The sequence below is a fragment of the Sminthopsis crassicaudata genome, chromosome 3 (assembly GCF_048593235.1).
Source record: "Sminthopsis crassicaudata isolate SCR6 chromosome 3, ASM4859323v1, whole genome shotgun sequence".
NCBI classification, from domain to species: domain Eukaryota; kingdom Metazoa; phylum Chordata; class Mammalia; order Dasyuromorphia; family Dasyuridae; genus Sminthopsis; species Sminthopsis crassicaudata.
Genome location: NC_133619.1, coordinates 258,015,357 through 258,032,572, shown reverse-complemented (window position 1 = coordinate 258,032,572; position 17,216 = coordinate 258,015,357). Strand labels below are relative to the sequence as shown.

Here is a 17,216-nt window from a genome sequence, read left to right as displayed (position 1 = left end):
TAAAGTTCTCAGATCAAGTGGAAGGTATGTCCTTAGCCCAAAGGAAACTTCCTATCAGCCATTCTGGCAGAAAGCTGACAGCATGCTGAGTAGGATCCAAACTTTTATCTGAAAAGAAGAGGAAGATTTGGAAGCACAGAAGAATTGGATCAGACTAGCAGCCAGAGCAACCCATCAGGAACCAGCATGTGGAGAGCACAGATAAAACAATAGTAAGAATAGTTTCCAAAAATCTTTGTAATTAATAAGGTAGAGATATCTTATGAATCCCCAACACTACTTTCTGTACTTGTGCCTACCAGCACTTACATAAGCTTATAACCCAGGACATTACCAGTAGCATAACCCCCTTTTAAATCCCTTTGGTGAGTTGTAATAGCAAGTAGTGTAGGAATGTTCCTCAGGTACTTCAAAAAAGTAAGTCATTGGAAAATGATTTTGAGACAACTGGGCAAAGTGCTCTGGAATAGAAAGTTTGATAGTTTCTTTGCAATTTTACTTTACTATTCTATGGCTACAGAAGAGTTCATTGCCTGTATATTGTCAACATCTAGTGTTGAAAGAGAGCTAAAAATTTCTCAGACTAACAGAGATAGCAATTCTGGAGCTATAAATTATAAATCTAATAAAACCAAAACCTTAATAATCTCAAACAATAATTTTGTGACATGCCAACTGGTGAGAAAAACCATAAACTACACTCCTTTTCTGGTATAAGGTTAAGGCACACCTTGCCATGAGCAACTATCATTATTTTAGCACTCCAAATGCTGCCTATGATGCTCATAATATAGATAGATATAAATAGATACATATATATAGATAGATATTTAGATATAGAGTAAATCTTCACAACAGTTCTAGAAATGTGATATCACTTTGTATTTTAGTCTTATAATTCTTCTGAAAGATGCAAAAAACTTTGATACAGCAAAAATTTTCTCATAAGCCTAAAAAACAAGAATTGGGTTCCTTATGCTTCACTACAGGCACACTTAGTTGATAGAATACATGCAGGGATACAGACCATCTTTTCTAATATAGCCCCTGTTGCACTTTTATCTAAAATTATATGAAGATAATTACTATAAAACTTTGTGCCTAATTTTTCCTTCAGACTCCATCCTTGTAGACAAAGAAGATTGTCAAAGATCTCTAGAGGCATAACTTTGAAAGTATGTTGCTTTTACTTTTCTATAGGAAAGAACAGCTTTACCCTGCCATAGCTGGGTATAATACCATTCTGAGGCAGTGCAGTAAGGCACATAGTCCTGAACTAGAAAGGACAAAAAAGGCAGTTAGCCAAGGCAGAGGTGGAAGTACAGAGAAGTAACAATTTCTTCAATTTTGCATCTCTTCTCTTCCTCCTACTCTACAACAACTTCCTATTTCCCACTCAGAGAGCAATAGAGGAATTGTAGATAGAGAGATTATAGAAATTAAGAGCTTCAGAGTTATGATTCTTTTGTCAAATCATGCGCTAAGAAAGAATCTAAGAGAATATCAGAGTAAAGGATCCAGGTAGAGAGGAAAAATCATATGCAAATAGTTCAAGTCAAATTAAAAATAGGGGGAAAGGGGAAAAAAAACAATTCCTCAAAAACAGAGAAGTCTTATTCCAAAACATAATTGAAGCTTCTGTGAATTGTGGAATGACCCTATAATTAGTATTGGCCGTTAATATTTTCCTTCATTTTGCTCCTGAAATCACAAATAAGTTATGCTAAATAGATTAACCTGAAAGCCTAAACAGGTTAAACACAAAAATAGATTAAATTGAAAACATAAACAAATTTAGGCATTAATAAGGACATCAGAATTAAAAGATATTCTTTCATTTTCTTCATTTTCATTTGTTTCATCTTTGCTTTCCTATTTAAACAAATTATTTGAAAAAATAGGCCTTTGTCTCTTTAAGAGAAAAGTTATAACCATATAATTTTACAACATTCTAGAGTTGTAAAGACACATATCTTCATTTTAAATTTTATTTTTATTACACCTATAAAGAGTAAACTACCAATGGTCATTCCTTGTATTAAAATATACTGGTACTTTTAGAGTGTTTTGATTGGTTGTAGGATAGGGACAGAGTGAAAGTAGAACAGAGTTTCAGCTGCACATATGAACAATGAGACCTACTCCTCTTCCTGTAACCACCATCATCGTGATGGAGAAACAACAAAATAAACAGAGACAGAAAAGGCTCTGTGCTCATGCTTAGCACCAGATTTCATGGTATCCAGTGTGCTGGGAATGGTAAGTGGAACTGGAGTTTTCCTAAAAGTCTAAAATAACAGCTCTTGCTTAGGTTGCCTTTGTGTCGATTCTTTCCTATTGTACAAGTGAAAACTCTTCCTGTTCCCTTTTGCGGAACTTCTATATTCTCATGTTTGGGAAATGTGGGGTCAGAAAATGACAAAGGAAACAAATTAACTCTTAAGCTTTTAGGACTTAAAAAAAAAAAAAGTATATTTTGTTTGATTATTTGTTTGTTGTGGGTATGACGGGAGGGGTGACATTGAGATCTTCCAGTTGGATAAATCAGATGTTGAGGAAATGTAGACTGACACGGCTCATTGTCTCTACTACAGCCTTATGATAAGGAGATTTATTATTTTTTTTTAATGTAGTAGCTTTAAGCCATTCGGAAATGTTTGCAATATCGTAGTTTATTTTGATTGAAAAAGTGAAACATCGTAAAATAGCATGCAATACTCACATATCTCAGACTTATATAATAGTATTCAATGTACAAAACAATAGATTTTAAAATTATGCTTTTAATTACTCACCTAGATTTATATGTTTTGAATTCAAGGTCCATGTTGCTGTTGCAGAACTGGGAGGGAATTTAGAGGTCATTGAGCCTAACACCTCATTCTATAGAAGAGGAAACTAGAGCAGAAGTTATTTGCACAGGGTCACACATAATAAATGATAAATCTATAATTTGAACCCAAATCCTCTGACTTCAAATCTTGTGCCCTTTCCACTATATAACATCACACTATCTAGTTTTTTTTTAATATCTGAGAAATGCATTTTATTTCTTAAATTACAAATTAAAATTATTTAGAAATAAATTGATAAACTAATCAATATATACAATCAAACCAGGCTTCCAGGGTCAGAGCAACATAATTTATCTGTCTAGTGTAATCAAATAAACCAATTATAGTTATTTAATTTATGTTATATAAAACAGCCAGTCATCTAGATTTAAATGGATTTTAAAAGTTTCTAGAAGCATTTATTCTTCCAATTCTATGAAAAAGAATCTGTTGGTAAACTGGATTTAGTGTTAGAAGATAGAGGTTTAAATTTTTGATCTGTGATATCCATGGTTCTATGATAAGTTATTTTAAATCATTTTTCATTTTTTTTTTTTTGCAGACTAGGAAATCAGATATTAACAAAAAACAAACAAATTTAACTATGTGCAAATGGCATGGTGGTAAAGGAACAATTTTGTAATGACCTAATTGTTAGTAAAAGCAAGCTGACAAAACAGCAGGAGAATCAGTGTCCATCTGCTTCCTTCGCCCCAGGGCCAGGTCAGATTTGAAGCACTTCAGAATAGATACTGGGATTATGATCTAATTTAAACAAATTTTAGATTATTCTTAGTCTAGATTTGATTCCATATCCATTATATCCATATCCATTAGTCTAGACTTGATTCCATATCCATTCTGGTTTGTTTTCTGGGAACAAATTTAGAGATAAGGAGACTAGATATTATTCTATCCAACAGTAAAATGGTATCTCTAATATAGCATACAATTTTTTGATTTCCCAATAGTTCCCTGAAATTGAGCTAACATGGGACTAAATTCTTTCAGTTTCTCTCTGGAATTTTCCCAAAAGTAAACTGACTTCTTCCAAGGAAGAAATATTAGGGACATTGATAATCCTAATAGTCACCTAGTCAGGTTTGCCAAATAGTAATATTTCCATAACATTGTTGTTATTATTGTTCAGATGTTTCAGTCTTTTTCCCATGTGGACTTTTCTTGACAAAGATATCAGAGTGGTTTGTCATTTCCTTATCTAGATCATTACACAAATGAGGAGACTGAAGCAAACAAGATTAAGTGATTTGCCCAGTCACACAGTTAGTATCTGAGGCTAGATTTGAAGTTGGGTCTTCCTGCCTCCAGGCCCTATCCATAATTCAGTTTCTGGACTCATATAGTACCTAAAAAATATCCTTGACATGAAGAACAATTAGTAATCAATTATTTCATAGTTTGTTTTCTTGTCCTCACTGATTATTATTTGTACCTTAAGGTAAAAAAAGCCATCAATGTCCTTTAGAATATATGCTTAAATCTTACCACTTGAATGTCATAACAGGGATAAAATAAGAGTATGTGGTCTTAGAGAAAATCACTTTCTTTTGATCAAGAGGCAAAATGGAAAGCAAATAGACTTTAATGAATAGGGATTAATAAAGCAGACTCATCTCTCCTTGAAAGAGAATGAAAAGGTGGGGGAAAGAGACAAAGAATGGAAACATAGACTTCAGCAGAACTTTACATAGATCAATATAGCCTCTGAATTACTCTGCCTGGTTTTCCCCACTTCTAATCACATAGTGCTAATAGTAAAGTCACAGCACCCTCTGCTAAAGGAAATATTATCTAGTAGAAACTGTGGTGGTAGATCTGGACTCAGAACACCTGGATCCAAAACCTTTCTCTGTCAGCTGTGTAATGTCAGAAAAGATACTTAACCTCTCTGGCCCCACTTGTCTCATCTATAATGAGGAGTTTTTAGCACTAAGTCTATGATTTTCATTTCCCATGGGTTTGTGGTTGAAGACTTCTATCCACCATGGTTGTACTCTCTTTTTCCCATTTCTTTTGGGGTGACATTGAAGTTTTAGGGATACTGCTGTTTCAGATGGGATCACAGTTCCTTTAGTCTTTGAGTCAGGATACACTAGAGATTTCCAAACTGAACTGTAATCATCCAACTCCAATGTCCACTCTACCAGTCTTAATCACTTTCAAAGGGGGTATTACACTTGCTGTTATTTGAACATTTTTCTCTGCTAACTTCAAAATCAATATCACCATATTTCTTTGTAGCATTCTTTAAAAAAAAAAAACTTTTAAATGACTTACAGACAGACATTATAAATACCTTTCACTGGGAGGTCTTTTTTATTCTTCCTCTCAGTTTTAATTTGGTGGTCTCTATGGGACTTTTAAAATTATTATTTATTTTTAACATTTTTTTCTTTTTTAAATTTTGAGTTCCAAATTCTCTCTCCTCTTCTTCTCAATCCCAGCTCTACCCACTAAGAAGACAAGTAATTATAGTAATTATCCATTTAACTCATACAAAACACATTTATATATTAGCCATATTGTCCAAAAAAACAATAAAAATAAAGTAAGAAAATTATACTTCAATTTGAATTCACAGTTCACCAGTCCTCTTTCTGGAATTTTATAGTGTTTTTTCATTATGAATCTTTTTGAACTGACTTAGATCATTGTATTGATCAAAGTAGGCAAGTCTTTCACAGTTAATCAGAATTATAACATTGATATTACAATGCATGGCAAGCTCTCATTTTTTTCTCATTTCTGTTTGCACATTTTTCTGAAACCACCCCTCATAACACAATAGTACTTCATATGCCACTATTTGTTCAGTCATTCCCCATTTGATGAGCATCTCTCAAAAAGAGCTGCCATAAGTATTTTTGTATATATAGGTCCTTTTCTTTTTCCTTGAGATTTTGTTATAGAAATCTACTGGTAGTATTGCTGGGTCAAAGGTTATGCATAGTTTTTATAACCGTTTAGGTATAATTCCAAATTGTTCTCCAGAATAGTTGAACACATTCACAACTTAGCAGTGGTGCTATAATATGCCTATTTTCTCCCATTCACTTCAGTATTTATCATTTTTTGATAGGTGTGAGGTGGTATCTCAGAATTGTTTTAATTTGCTTTTTCATATGACCAGAAATAGTCTTGATTTCTTCTGAAAACTACCTGTTCATAGCCTTTAATCACTTAACAATTGAGGAATAGTACTTATTATATTTTGACTCAGTTCCTTAAATATCTGATAAATGAGGCCTTAAACTTGATGTAATTTTTTTATTTTCATTGACTCTCGTACCTTTCAGCATTTTGTTGTTTCCCCAATTATCTCTTCTAACTAAGTCTATTTTTGCTTTTGCTTCATCTGAGATCATGGATGCTACCCCCCCTTTTTTTTTTTTTTAAACTTCAGCTAAAGCATATTAAGTTCTGAGCCAAACCTTTGTTTTAATTTTGTGTCTTTCTGTTTCAAGAGTGTCTCATAAACAACATATTGTTGGATTCTGGTTCCAATCCATTCTACTATTTACTTCCATTTTTTGAATGGGCTCATACCACTCACATTCAGAGTTATGATTAACTGTATTTTCCTCCATTATATTTTCTTCCTTTATTCTCTTCTTTTGCTTTTTATCCCTGTCCCTCAAAAGTCTGTTTTATTTTCTTCGTTGGGTAAAATGGATGTCTGTACAAAATTGAGTGTGATATATATTCTTTCCTCTTTGAACCAATTTCAAATGAGAGTGAGGTTCAAGCATTGCCCACCACCTCCCCCTATTTTACCTTCAATATAAAAATTCTTCCTGGTTTATTTCTCCATTTTATCTCTCCCTTCTTCCTTCTCTCAATGCATCTCTTTCTCTTCCTTTCTTTTTTTTTTTTAAGAGAATCCCAATATAATTGACTCACATTCATATCTTCTACCTATTTAGACTCCTTCCAATCATAAACAAGATAATGTTCTTAAGAGTTACATGTATCATCCTCCTATGTAAGAATGTAAGCAGTTCAATTTTATTGAATTTTTTATAATTATGTTTTTTATGCTTCTCTTGAATTTTGTGTTTAAATGTCAAATTTTCTATTCAGTTATTTTTTTTAAAATCAGAAATGTTTGAAAATCCTCTAATTCAGTAATATCCATTTTACCCCAAAGGATTACATTGTTTCCCTGAGTAGATTATTGTAATCCTTGCTCTTTTCCCTTCCAGAATATCATATTCCAAGCCTTCTACTCCTTTAATATGGAAGCCATTAAATTTTGTTTGTTCCTGACTGTGTTTCCATGATATTTGAATTCTTTTTTTTCCTCTCTGCATATAGTATTTCTTCTTTGACCAACAGCTCTAGAATTTGACTATAATATTCCTGGAAGTTTTCATTTTGGGATCTCTTTGAAAAGATTATCAGTTAATTCTTTCAATTTCTATTCTATTTTCTGCATCTAAGACATCAAAGCAGTTTTCCCTGATAATTTTTTCTTTCTTTGATCATGGCCAATAATTCTTTAAATCACATTTTTTGATGTATTTTCCAGGTCAATTATTTTTCTGATAAGATGTTTCATATTTTCTTCTATTTTTTTTTCATTCTTTTGAGTTTGTTTTATCATTTCTTAATGTCTCATAGAGTCATTAACTTCCACTTGCACAATTCAAATTTTTAGGCAATTATTTCCTTCAGTGAGATTTTGTTCTTTTTCCATTTAACCAATTCTACTTTTTAACAGATTCTTTTCTTCAATGAATTTTTATGTGTCTTTTACCATATGGCCATTTTTTTAAGGTGCTATTTTCTTCAGGATTTTTTGAGCCTTTTTTGTCAAGCTGTTAATTCTCTTTTCATAATTTTCTTCCATAACTCTCATTTCTTTTCCTAATTTTCCCTCTATCATTATAATCTCTTTCTAGCTTTTCTAGGAATTTTCATGGACTTATGTCCAATTAGAATTTTTCTTTGAGGCTTTGTAGCCATTTTCTCAGTCTTTTCTTCGATTGATCTTATTTTTAGTCTTTCTTACCTCCATAGTAGCTTTTAAAGATCTAGTTCTTTTTGTTGTTATTGTTGCTCACTCATTTTTCTATCTTGTTTTTTGACTTTGAATTTTTTCTTAAATGTGGACTCTGCTTACCCAGGGATGGCAAAGTTGTAAAGTTTTTCTTGCTGCTATCATCAGAGTTAGTTCTGGGGATCTGCTAGTTTTTATAGCTTTCAAAGTGGTGTGATGTGGGGAGAGGTATGGCCACTGCTCTTCTGATCTACATTCTGATCTTTACCCAAGAAGAGCCTCTGCTTCTCTGCAGCCACAGAAAATTAACACTACTCTCAATCTTAGACCTGAGGCCAAGTCCCACATTCCCCTAGAGTTATACGTGCTGCTATTTCTCTCCTTGAAACTGTGAGCAGGACCCTTATTTCTTTCTGGCAGATCAGAAGTGCTTCTCTCTGCCCTGGAAATATGATTCAGGCTTGAATATGGGTGATAGAGTTGTCACTCAGAATATGCTGTACTTCTTATCAGTAAAGGGTCATGTGTAATGTCTCTCTGAGAAGGTATCCAACTCCCTTACTATGCCAGAATTAAGATCTCCTGAAGTGACTGCGGCTGCTGCTTCATATTTGAGATGTAACAAGACTGTCAACTATTCATCACACCCTGCCCTGCTGATATGAGGCAGTTCCACATGAAGACAAAGGAAGCCACTACCAGAGCTAAGTCTGTCATGCCTCAGTCTTACGCCTTTTGTTAATTATTAGCTACAAAGGTTTAGGGTTTCATTTCATTCCAGATGACTAGTCTGAATCAGGCCTAACCTGTAAATACCAGTTTACTTCCTTACCAAAAAAAATCTAATTTTCCCCTATTGCTTCTAAGATAAACCAGACATCCTTAGACTGTCATTTAAAGCCCTTCACAGTCTGACTCCCACCTACCTTTCTAGTCTAGTTCTAGTCTAGAACACATATTAGTTCTTTTCCCACATTTTTGACCCTAGTCAAATTGGCCCAATGGTTTTCTTGTATATAATATATTTCATCCTCTGCTTCCATGTATTTTATAAATGACCCCTCAAGCAGAGGATGCATTCTCTCCTCATTATTTTCTGTCTCACAAAGAATCCTAGAACCTTCAAAATACAGATCAATGACCACTTCCTATGCAAAGCCATTTCTGGTTACTCCAATTACTAGCATTCTCTCCTTCTCGCTATTACTTTGTATATATTTTGCATTTGCATGTACATGTGTGTCTCCATTCTCCACACCCTAACTCCTGAATATAAATCCATTATCTTCACAATACCTTTCTCATATTTACTTAGCTTTCAAATTGGTCTACAATTGTTTTTGTTTTACTTATATATATTTAAGTGCTTATACTTAGTGCCTAGCATAGTACATACTTCGGAGTGTAATATTTGTTCAAATAATAAATTTTCACATTTATTATTTTCGTTGAACAGAACTAAATGAATTAATCACCAATCAGGTCATATCTATTTTTTTAAATTAAAGCTTTTATTTACAAAACATATGCATGGGTAATTTCATATCTTTTTGATGATGTAGACTTGCACAGAGTAATTTTATGTGTTTCTCTGAGGCATATGGTATTGAATATGAGTGGAAAACAACAAACCAGAAAAGCCATATCTTAGCTATATTATGTCATTGACCTGAAACTCATAAATTCATTTTAGCTGCAGGTCTTCTTCTGTCTAAGCCCACTCTTATGATGAACTAAAGTTGTTCAGTTCAACTTTCTGTCCTTTTTTTGTTATTTTTATTCCATCTAAAACAATTTAACAGGAAGTTATTAAATTCCCATGATATACTATACTGTTCTAGACTTTGGGAATGAAAAAATAAAACTTAAAATATTTCTTGCCTTCAAGGAGCTTATATTCTGCTAGGAAGGTAAAATATTTAAACAGTTATGTAAATACATGCTAACTTTAAGGAGCGTATTAATAACTAAGGATATATGATAATAGCATATGAGCTGACTTTGAAGAAAACTAAGATTTCTAGGAAATGGACATGAGAAAGAAGTGCTTTCTAGACATAGTGAATAAAAGAAGATAAAGGAGACATTTCTAGAGCTAAGTCTGTATCCTTGTTGATACAGGAGGATCGCGGCATGGCGGCAGGAGATGAAGATAAGTTCCCAGCTAAGCTTCCTATTACTTTTTCTTCAACAACCAGTTCTTCCTTAGTGAAAAATTAAAGTCAGATTATCAGGTTCCTTCATGAGTTCCTCTGTCTTTGAAAGAAGATAGGATGACTTGGAAATTCCAGGAAATTTCCCTTACATTGAATCTAAATATATAGCATAACTCGAACTCTTCAATGTGCTGAATTGGTTTGCAAATGTCGATGTATTCATAATATATTGAACTTAGGATAGAGAAGTGTCTGCTGATTCTTTTCCATTGATTTTCCTTTTGTTTTTTAGAAAAAGAGGAATTATTCCAGAGCGTGTTGACACAGGTTGCTGAGCAGTTTTCAAGGTAAAATGCTTTAAATACATATCTATATCCATATATGTGACATTTGTATCTAGTTATCTATCTATCTAGATAAAGATATATACAAGTGCCATTCATGAACCAGCTTAGCTAAATTTACGAAACTCTTAGGTGATGAAACTCACAGCAATTTTCAAAGAACATCTAAGCCATATACAAGCTGCAAGTATGTCAATGGTAAGAGTGTTTACAATGAAAAATAAAATATCAGAGACATATAGATGTATGATATAATATATTCTTTTTAAAAAATAATAATAGTTTTTATTTACCAGATATTTGCATTAGTAATTTTACAACATTGACAATTACCAAAACTTTTTTTTCCAATTTTTCCCCTCCTTCCCCCCCCCCTCCAAGATGGCAGGTCGACCAATACATGTTAAATATGTTAGAGTAAATATTAAATACAATATATGTATACACGACCAAATGATATAATATATTCTTAAAGAAATAATTTGTGCATATGTTTAACCTATATCAGATTGCTTGCTGTGGGAAAGGGAGAAAAATTTGGAGCAAGCGGTTTTGCAAAGGTGAAAGTTAAAAACTATCTTTGCATGTATTTGGGGAAATGAAATACTATTTTTTAAAAGAGAAATAATTTGTTTGAGGAGAAGAGGAAAGTAAGAATAGAGACAATCAAATAGCTTAGTTCTAACAAGATATAGCATACAACCATTAAGATTTTTAAAAAATTAATATAAAGTGATGTTATTTTTTTCTCAAGTTCACATAAAAATTATTTTTTAACATTTTTTTTCTTTTTTTTTTTTTTCGATTTTTTTTTCCCCTGAGGCTGGGGTTAAGTTACTTGTCCAGGGTCACACAGCTAGGAAGTGTTAAGTGTCTGAGACCAGATTTGAACTCAGGTCCTCCTGAATTCAAGGCTGGTGCTCTATCCACTGCACCACCTAACTGCCCCAACATTCTTTTTTCAAAAAAAATTTCCCCCCCCTGAGACTGCAGTTAAGTGACTTGCCCAGGGTCACACATCTAGGAAGTGTTAAGTGTCTGAGACCAGATTTGAACTCAGGTCCTTCTGACTTCAGGGCTGGTGCTCTATCCACTGTACCACCTAGCTGCCCCATTTTTTCAAATTTTTAATTCCAAATTTTCTCTGTCCCCTCCATCTTCATTGAGAAAGCAAGCAAGTTGACAGAGGTTAAAATTCATGGGGCAGCTAGGTGCACAGTGATTGGAGCACTAGTCCTGAAGTCAGGAGGACCTGAGTTCAAATTTGGCTTCAGACACTAACGCTTCCTAGCTGTGTGACCTTGGGCAAGTCACTTAACCCCAATTGCCTCAGAAATCAATCAATAAATTAACTAATTAATTAATTTTAAAAAATACATGCCCTTGTTGTGAAAGAAAACACAAACAAAAAAAAAAAAATAGAGGATTTTTTTTTTTTTTTAAGTATCTTTAATTTGCATTCAAACTCCACCTGTTCGTTCTCTGGTGATGAGCATCACCTTTAATCATGTCCTTCAGAATTGTCTTGGATCACTGTATTGCTGAGAATAGCTACATTATTCACAATGTATTATCATACAATATTGCTGTTATTGTATACCATGTTCTCTTGATGCTGCTTATTTAATTGAAAAATGTATAAATTTTATTTATTTTTTTATGAATTAAGAAATTTTTATCTGATTGGGATAGTTTTCTCTAGTAATCCTGTAAGTCTATGAAAAAGTGTTCTGTTTGTGTGTCCATAATAATTAAGATTGACCATGTCTTGTCTACCAAATACATGTTTTCTAGTTCTCTAAAGTTATGTCTGTTTTCATTGGCTCCATGATTTTCAGAAAGTATTTGCCTTTGCTACCAAAAAGATATCAAAGGCAGTGAAAATGTGAAATATGGTAGATCTATATTTTAATGTTTTTGATGGATTTTTCTTTTTTCATTCTTAGGGCTTTCAAAATCAATGAACTGAAAACTGAAGTTACTAATCACTTGGCAATGCTGGAAAAACGATTTGAATGTAAGTGTTTCCCTGACACCCACATTATTAAAATGAACAATATAGTTCAATGAAGAAGTTAATATTCTCTGAATTTGATTAAGTGATAGGAGTTGATCATACCTTTCCTACTGAAATGTTTTGTAAGAAATATCCCTTTCCACTTGAATAAATATTTCAAAGCATAATATACATTGTGGTTGTATACATATAGTATATAGTGAATATAAATCTATATTTTAAACTTTATAACTTCAAATTTTGTCCACTTTATGTCATACCTTTCATATCAGAAATCAGGAAAATTTAAGTTTTTATCTTGCTATTTCCTGTTGTTATTACATTATTAATGTGGTGCTATCCAGAGTACCTTCTTTCCCCACCTCACATCAATGGATACTCAAAGGAAATATTCCTGGTTGAATGTACTTTGTGAATCTGCACAAGCACAGACCAATGCATCCCTTTTTAATATTCAAGTAATTGATAAAAAATATCTCAAAGCAAAAAAATAATGTATTAAAGTGAAATAGCAATAGCAGTAATAACAAAACATTTCCCTCACCAGTCTGAAGTATACATTCCCAAATATATACAAAGCATCAATGAGATGCTTTTATTCACGGTGCACACTTAATACAGACTTACCATTACTTAGGCTTATTAGAAGTGACATGCCTAATAAGACACACTTACTACACTCAACTAAACCTTGTAGATTATTCAATAATATAAATTCAAACATATTATGAACAAACCACCAACCTGATTCATAAAATCCAGATAAGCATTTTTTATGCCACTATTCATGACAAGATTCCCTCTGGCACAAGCCAGAGGCTGTGTGTCTCCCTTTACGATGATAGTCTCTATCAATAAACACTGTTCTTGAGTAAAAATAAGGTATACAGATTTCCACATTTGGAGAAAATAAGAGTCTACCCAAATAATAGCCCATCAGTTAACTGATGGGTAGGGCTTCTGGTGGATTTTTTTTATTCTGATTAGGAATATTTACAAATTGTGTCTGTATTCTAATTAGCAGTTGATAACCTAAGCTTATGATTAAAGGGAGAGGGGGGAAAGAGAAAAAGAGGAAGAAAAAAATCACTGCAACTGAGCAATACGTTGAAAAAGTATGAAAATATAATGTACAACACCTGTGGACCTCTTACCTCCAGGGAGGGGTAATGTCTTCCCATTTTTTATTTTTCATTCAAGTCATGCTTTATAATTGTTAACATTCACTTTTTATTTGTGTCTATGTCTATATTGTTCTTTCCATTTCCAGAGGTAAGAATCTTCTGACATTACTCTGTATTATTTTTTATACATCTTTTCATACTTCTCTATATTCATTAGAAATATCATTTCTTATAGAATAGTATATTCCATTACTTTTATTTGTTTAGACATTCCCCAATGATCATCTTCTTTGTTTTTAATTCTTGATTCTCACAAAAAGTTCTACTATAAATATTTTGGTATATATTTGAATTTTCTTCTTATTGATGCACTTTTTGGAGTATAAGTCCAGGAATAAAGTCTCTAGTTCAAAGAATATGGTCATCATAATCCCTTTCTTTGCTTAATTGCTTTCCAAAATGATTGACATTTAATATCTCCACCAAAAATGTATTAGTGTACTTACCCTTCTATAACCCCTCCATTACTATCACAAGTTTTTCTCATCTTTGTCAATTTTCAGGGTACTAAGTAAAAGCAAAGACATGTTTTGTTTTTTTGTTTGTTTTTGCTGAGGCAATTGGGGTTAAGTGACTTGCCCAGGGTCACACAGCTAGGAAGTGTTAAGTATCTGAGAACATATTTGAACTCAGGTCCTTCTGACTTCAGGGCTGGTGCACTATCCACTGTACCACCTAGCTGCCCCTCCAAAGACTTGTTTTGACATACATCTCTTTTTACTGCTGATTTAGAGCATGTTGTAAATATTTTGAAATTCTTCTTTTGAGAACTATTTGTGGTTGTGAACATTGTGATTGTGAATATTTTCAAATTCTTCTTTTGAGAAACATTTGTTCATATCCTTTGATCACTTATCTATTAGAAAATGACTGTTACTCTTTTATATATTTGTTAATTGTTTATGTATCTTGGATGCCAAACCCTTATTGGAGAAAGGCAAAATAAATATTTTTCCCATTCAACCATTACCCTTCTTATCTTAAACAAATTAATTTTTACTTTCTGTAATTGCCTCTCTCATATTTAATTAAGAATACACCTCCTAACAACGCTCAAAGGGCTATCAATCTATGCATACCCTTTGATCCAGCAATATGTCTCCTAGGTCTGTATCCCAAAGAGATCATAAAAGAAGAAAAAGAACCCATATGTGCAAAAATGTATGTAGCAACGTTTTTTGTAGTAGCAAGGAGCTACAAATTGAGTGGATGGCCATCAGTTGGGGAATGGCTGAATGAATTATGGAATATGAAGATAATGGAATATTGTTGTTTTATAAGAAATGATTTCAGAAAAGCTTAAAAGACTTACATGAATTGATGCTAAGTGAAGTAAATAGAACCAAGAGAACATTGTGCACAAAAACAAGAATATGTGATGATCAACTGTGATGGACTTGGTTCTTTTTAACAATGAGATGATTCAAGGTAATTTCAATAGACTTGAAATGGAAAGGGTCCTCCACATTCAGAAAGAGAACTATAGAGACTGGATATGTATCAAAGCATAGTATTTTTCATCCTTTTTTGTTGTTATTTGTTAGTTTTTCCTTTCTTGTGCATTTTTTCTCCTTATGATCTGTTTTGTGTGTGTGTGCATGACAAATATAGAAATATATTAAGAAAAATTGTATGTTTAACCTATATTGGATTGCTTGCTGTCTTGGGGAAGGGATTGAGGAAGAGAGGGGAACGATTTGGAACACAAGGTTTTGCAAAGATGAATGTTGAAAACTATCTTTGCATGTATTTGGAAAAATCAAAATATTATTAAAATTAAAAGATTACAATTTCTAGCAAAGATGACAGAGTAAAGGCAACAATTTGCCTGAATTCTCCCTCCACTCTCTGAACACTTTAAATAATGCCATAAAACAATTCTTGAAGCATCACAACCTACACAAGGACAGAATAAATAATTTTCTAGCCAAAGACAAGTTAGAAGCTCTGCAGGGATAGTCTGCTGCACTGGGAAAAAGTGGAGCACGACAAAGCCACAGCAAACCAGAAGCAAGCCTTGGGAGCCATTGAATCTTCAGTAATAGTAGTTGCTTCTGGAGCTCTCAGTCCATAGATAGTAAGGAGTAAAAAAAGGACTCAGAAGGAGATTATAGGAGGTAACTGGGACAGGACTCTGTTGCTTTGCCCATATTCAGATTTGATTGTAGTCGTAGGTGGCAGTCCTAGGACAACTGTACACCAGAGCTTGTGGGCTACAGTAGAGGAGGGACCCTTCTCACAAGTGCCAGGGTAGAAAAGATTGCTTGTGGTCCTATCACCTTGCAGGAACTGAAAACTTACAAATTCCTAGAAGTATCTCTGAAAAACAGCTGCACAAAACCCTTGAAAATTGAGACATTACATCCTCAACTCTGGAAACAAAGCCCCACTTTAGCAAAGAGTTAAAAGTCAAGAAACTGGAAAGATGAAAACATAACATGAAAAAATTATGACTATAGAAAGTTACTATGGTGATAAGAAAAATCAAAACACACACCCACAAAAATCAAAACTTCTATATCCAAAGCTTCCAAGAAAATTATGAAGTTTACTCAGGCCATGGAAGAGTTCAAATAGGATTTTGAAAATCAAGTGAGAGAGGAGGGGAAAAATTGGGAAGAAAAATTGTAGTGCTGCAAAAAAAATCATAAGAAAAAAAGTTAACAGATTGGTAAAGGAAATGCAAAAATATGCTACAGAAAATAACACCTTAAAAAAGACTTAAATACCTTAAGATTAGGTTTAAATGCCTTTAAAAACAGGCCAAATGGTAAAAGAAGTACAAAAAAAAACCAGTGAGGAAAATAATGCATTGAAAAAAAGAATTGACCAAATGGGAAAAGAGACACAAAAATTCAGTGAAGAAAAGCATCCTTAAAAAAATAGCATTGGCCAAATGGAAAAGGAGGTTCAATAGCTCACTGAAGAAAATAATTTCTTAAAAATTAGAATTGAGCTAATGGAAGCTAATAATTTTATATCAAATCAAAAAAAAAAACAATAAAATAAAACCAAAAAAAAGAAAAAATAAAAGACAATGTGAAATATCTTGTCAAAAGGACAAAACCAGCTTCTAATCTGTGGATAGCTGAAGATGAATAGAGCAGGCTAGGACAGGAGAGTCAGAAATCAAACCTAATTTTAATTTCAAGGTGAGGGATATGGCTTGCAAGAAAGGACACAGATTATGCATATGCTGGTGAACTATCCCTTTTGGGGGGAATTACTTTGGTGTGGCTGAACTTTAATTTATATATTTGTGGCTAAATAGTCAAACAGTATAATGTAGCATCAGTGGCAAGGCACAACAACAACAATGAGGCAAAGTTGTCAAGTGACAAAAAAAAGTCCATTCATAGTATAGTTTAGTGTCTGGATCTGTTAATCCTTGTCTGAGTACAGGGACCTTCAGTTCCAGAAGGTGAATGAGAAAGACTATTGTTATACCAAACTCAGAGCACAATTTGCTTATTGGGTCTTAGCTTTGAAAAACAGGGTGTTTCCTAATATCTGGATAATCTTATTGGAAAAATAATTGACCTAGAAATTAGATCCAGGAGATATCATTTAAAAAATATTGGACTAACTGAAAGCTATGGTTTAAAAAAAATTATCATTCAAGAAATTATCAAAGAAAACTGTTCTGAGAAAATAGGGTTAA

The 17,216-nt window shown here is 33.1% G+C and overlaps 1 protein-coding gene across 6 annotated transcripts in view; it reads left to right on the top strand.

The window, feature by feature from the left end:
- The window catches only part of PDE9A (phosphodiesterase 9A), a 161,587-nt gene that overhangs the window by 75,586 nt on the left and 68,785 nt on the right, over window positions 1–17,216 (top strand). For 3 of the 6 annotated variants that reach the window (XM_074300559.1, XM_074300558.1, XM_074300563.1), the window contains 2 exons: window positions 10,303–10,357; window positions 12,301–12,371. In XM_074300559.1, coding sequence (XP_074156660.1) covers window positions 10,303–10,357; window positions 12,301–12,371 — 126 coding nt within the window. Of the gene's footprint in view, window positions 1–2,106; window positions 2,260–10,302; window positions 10,358–12,300; window positions 12,372–17,216 lie in introns of those variants that run through there. The other 3 variants (XM_074300561.1, XM_074300560.1, XM_074300562.1) reach the window with 3 other exon arrangements.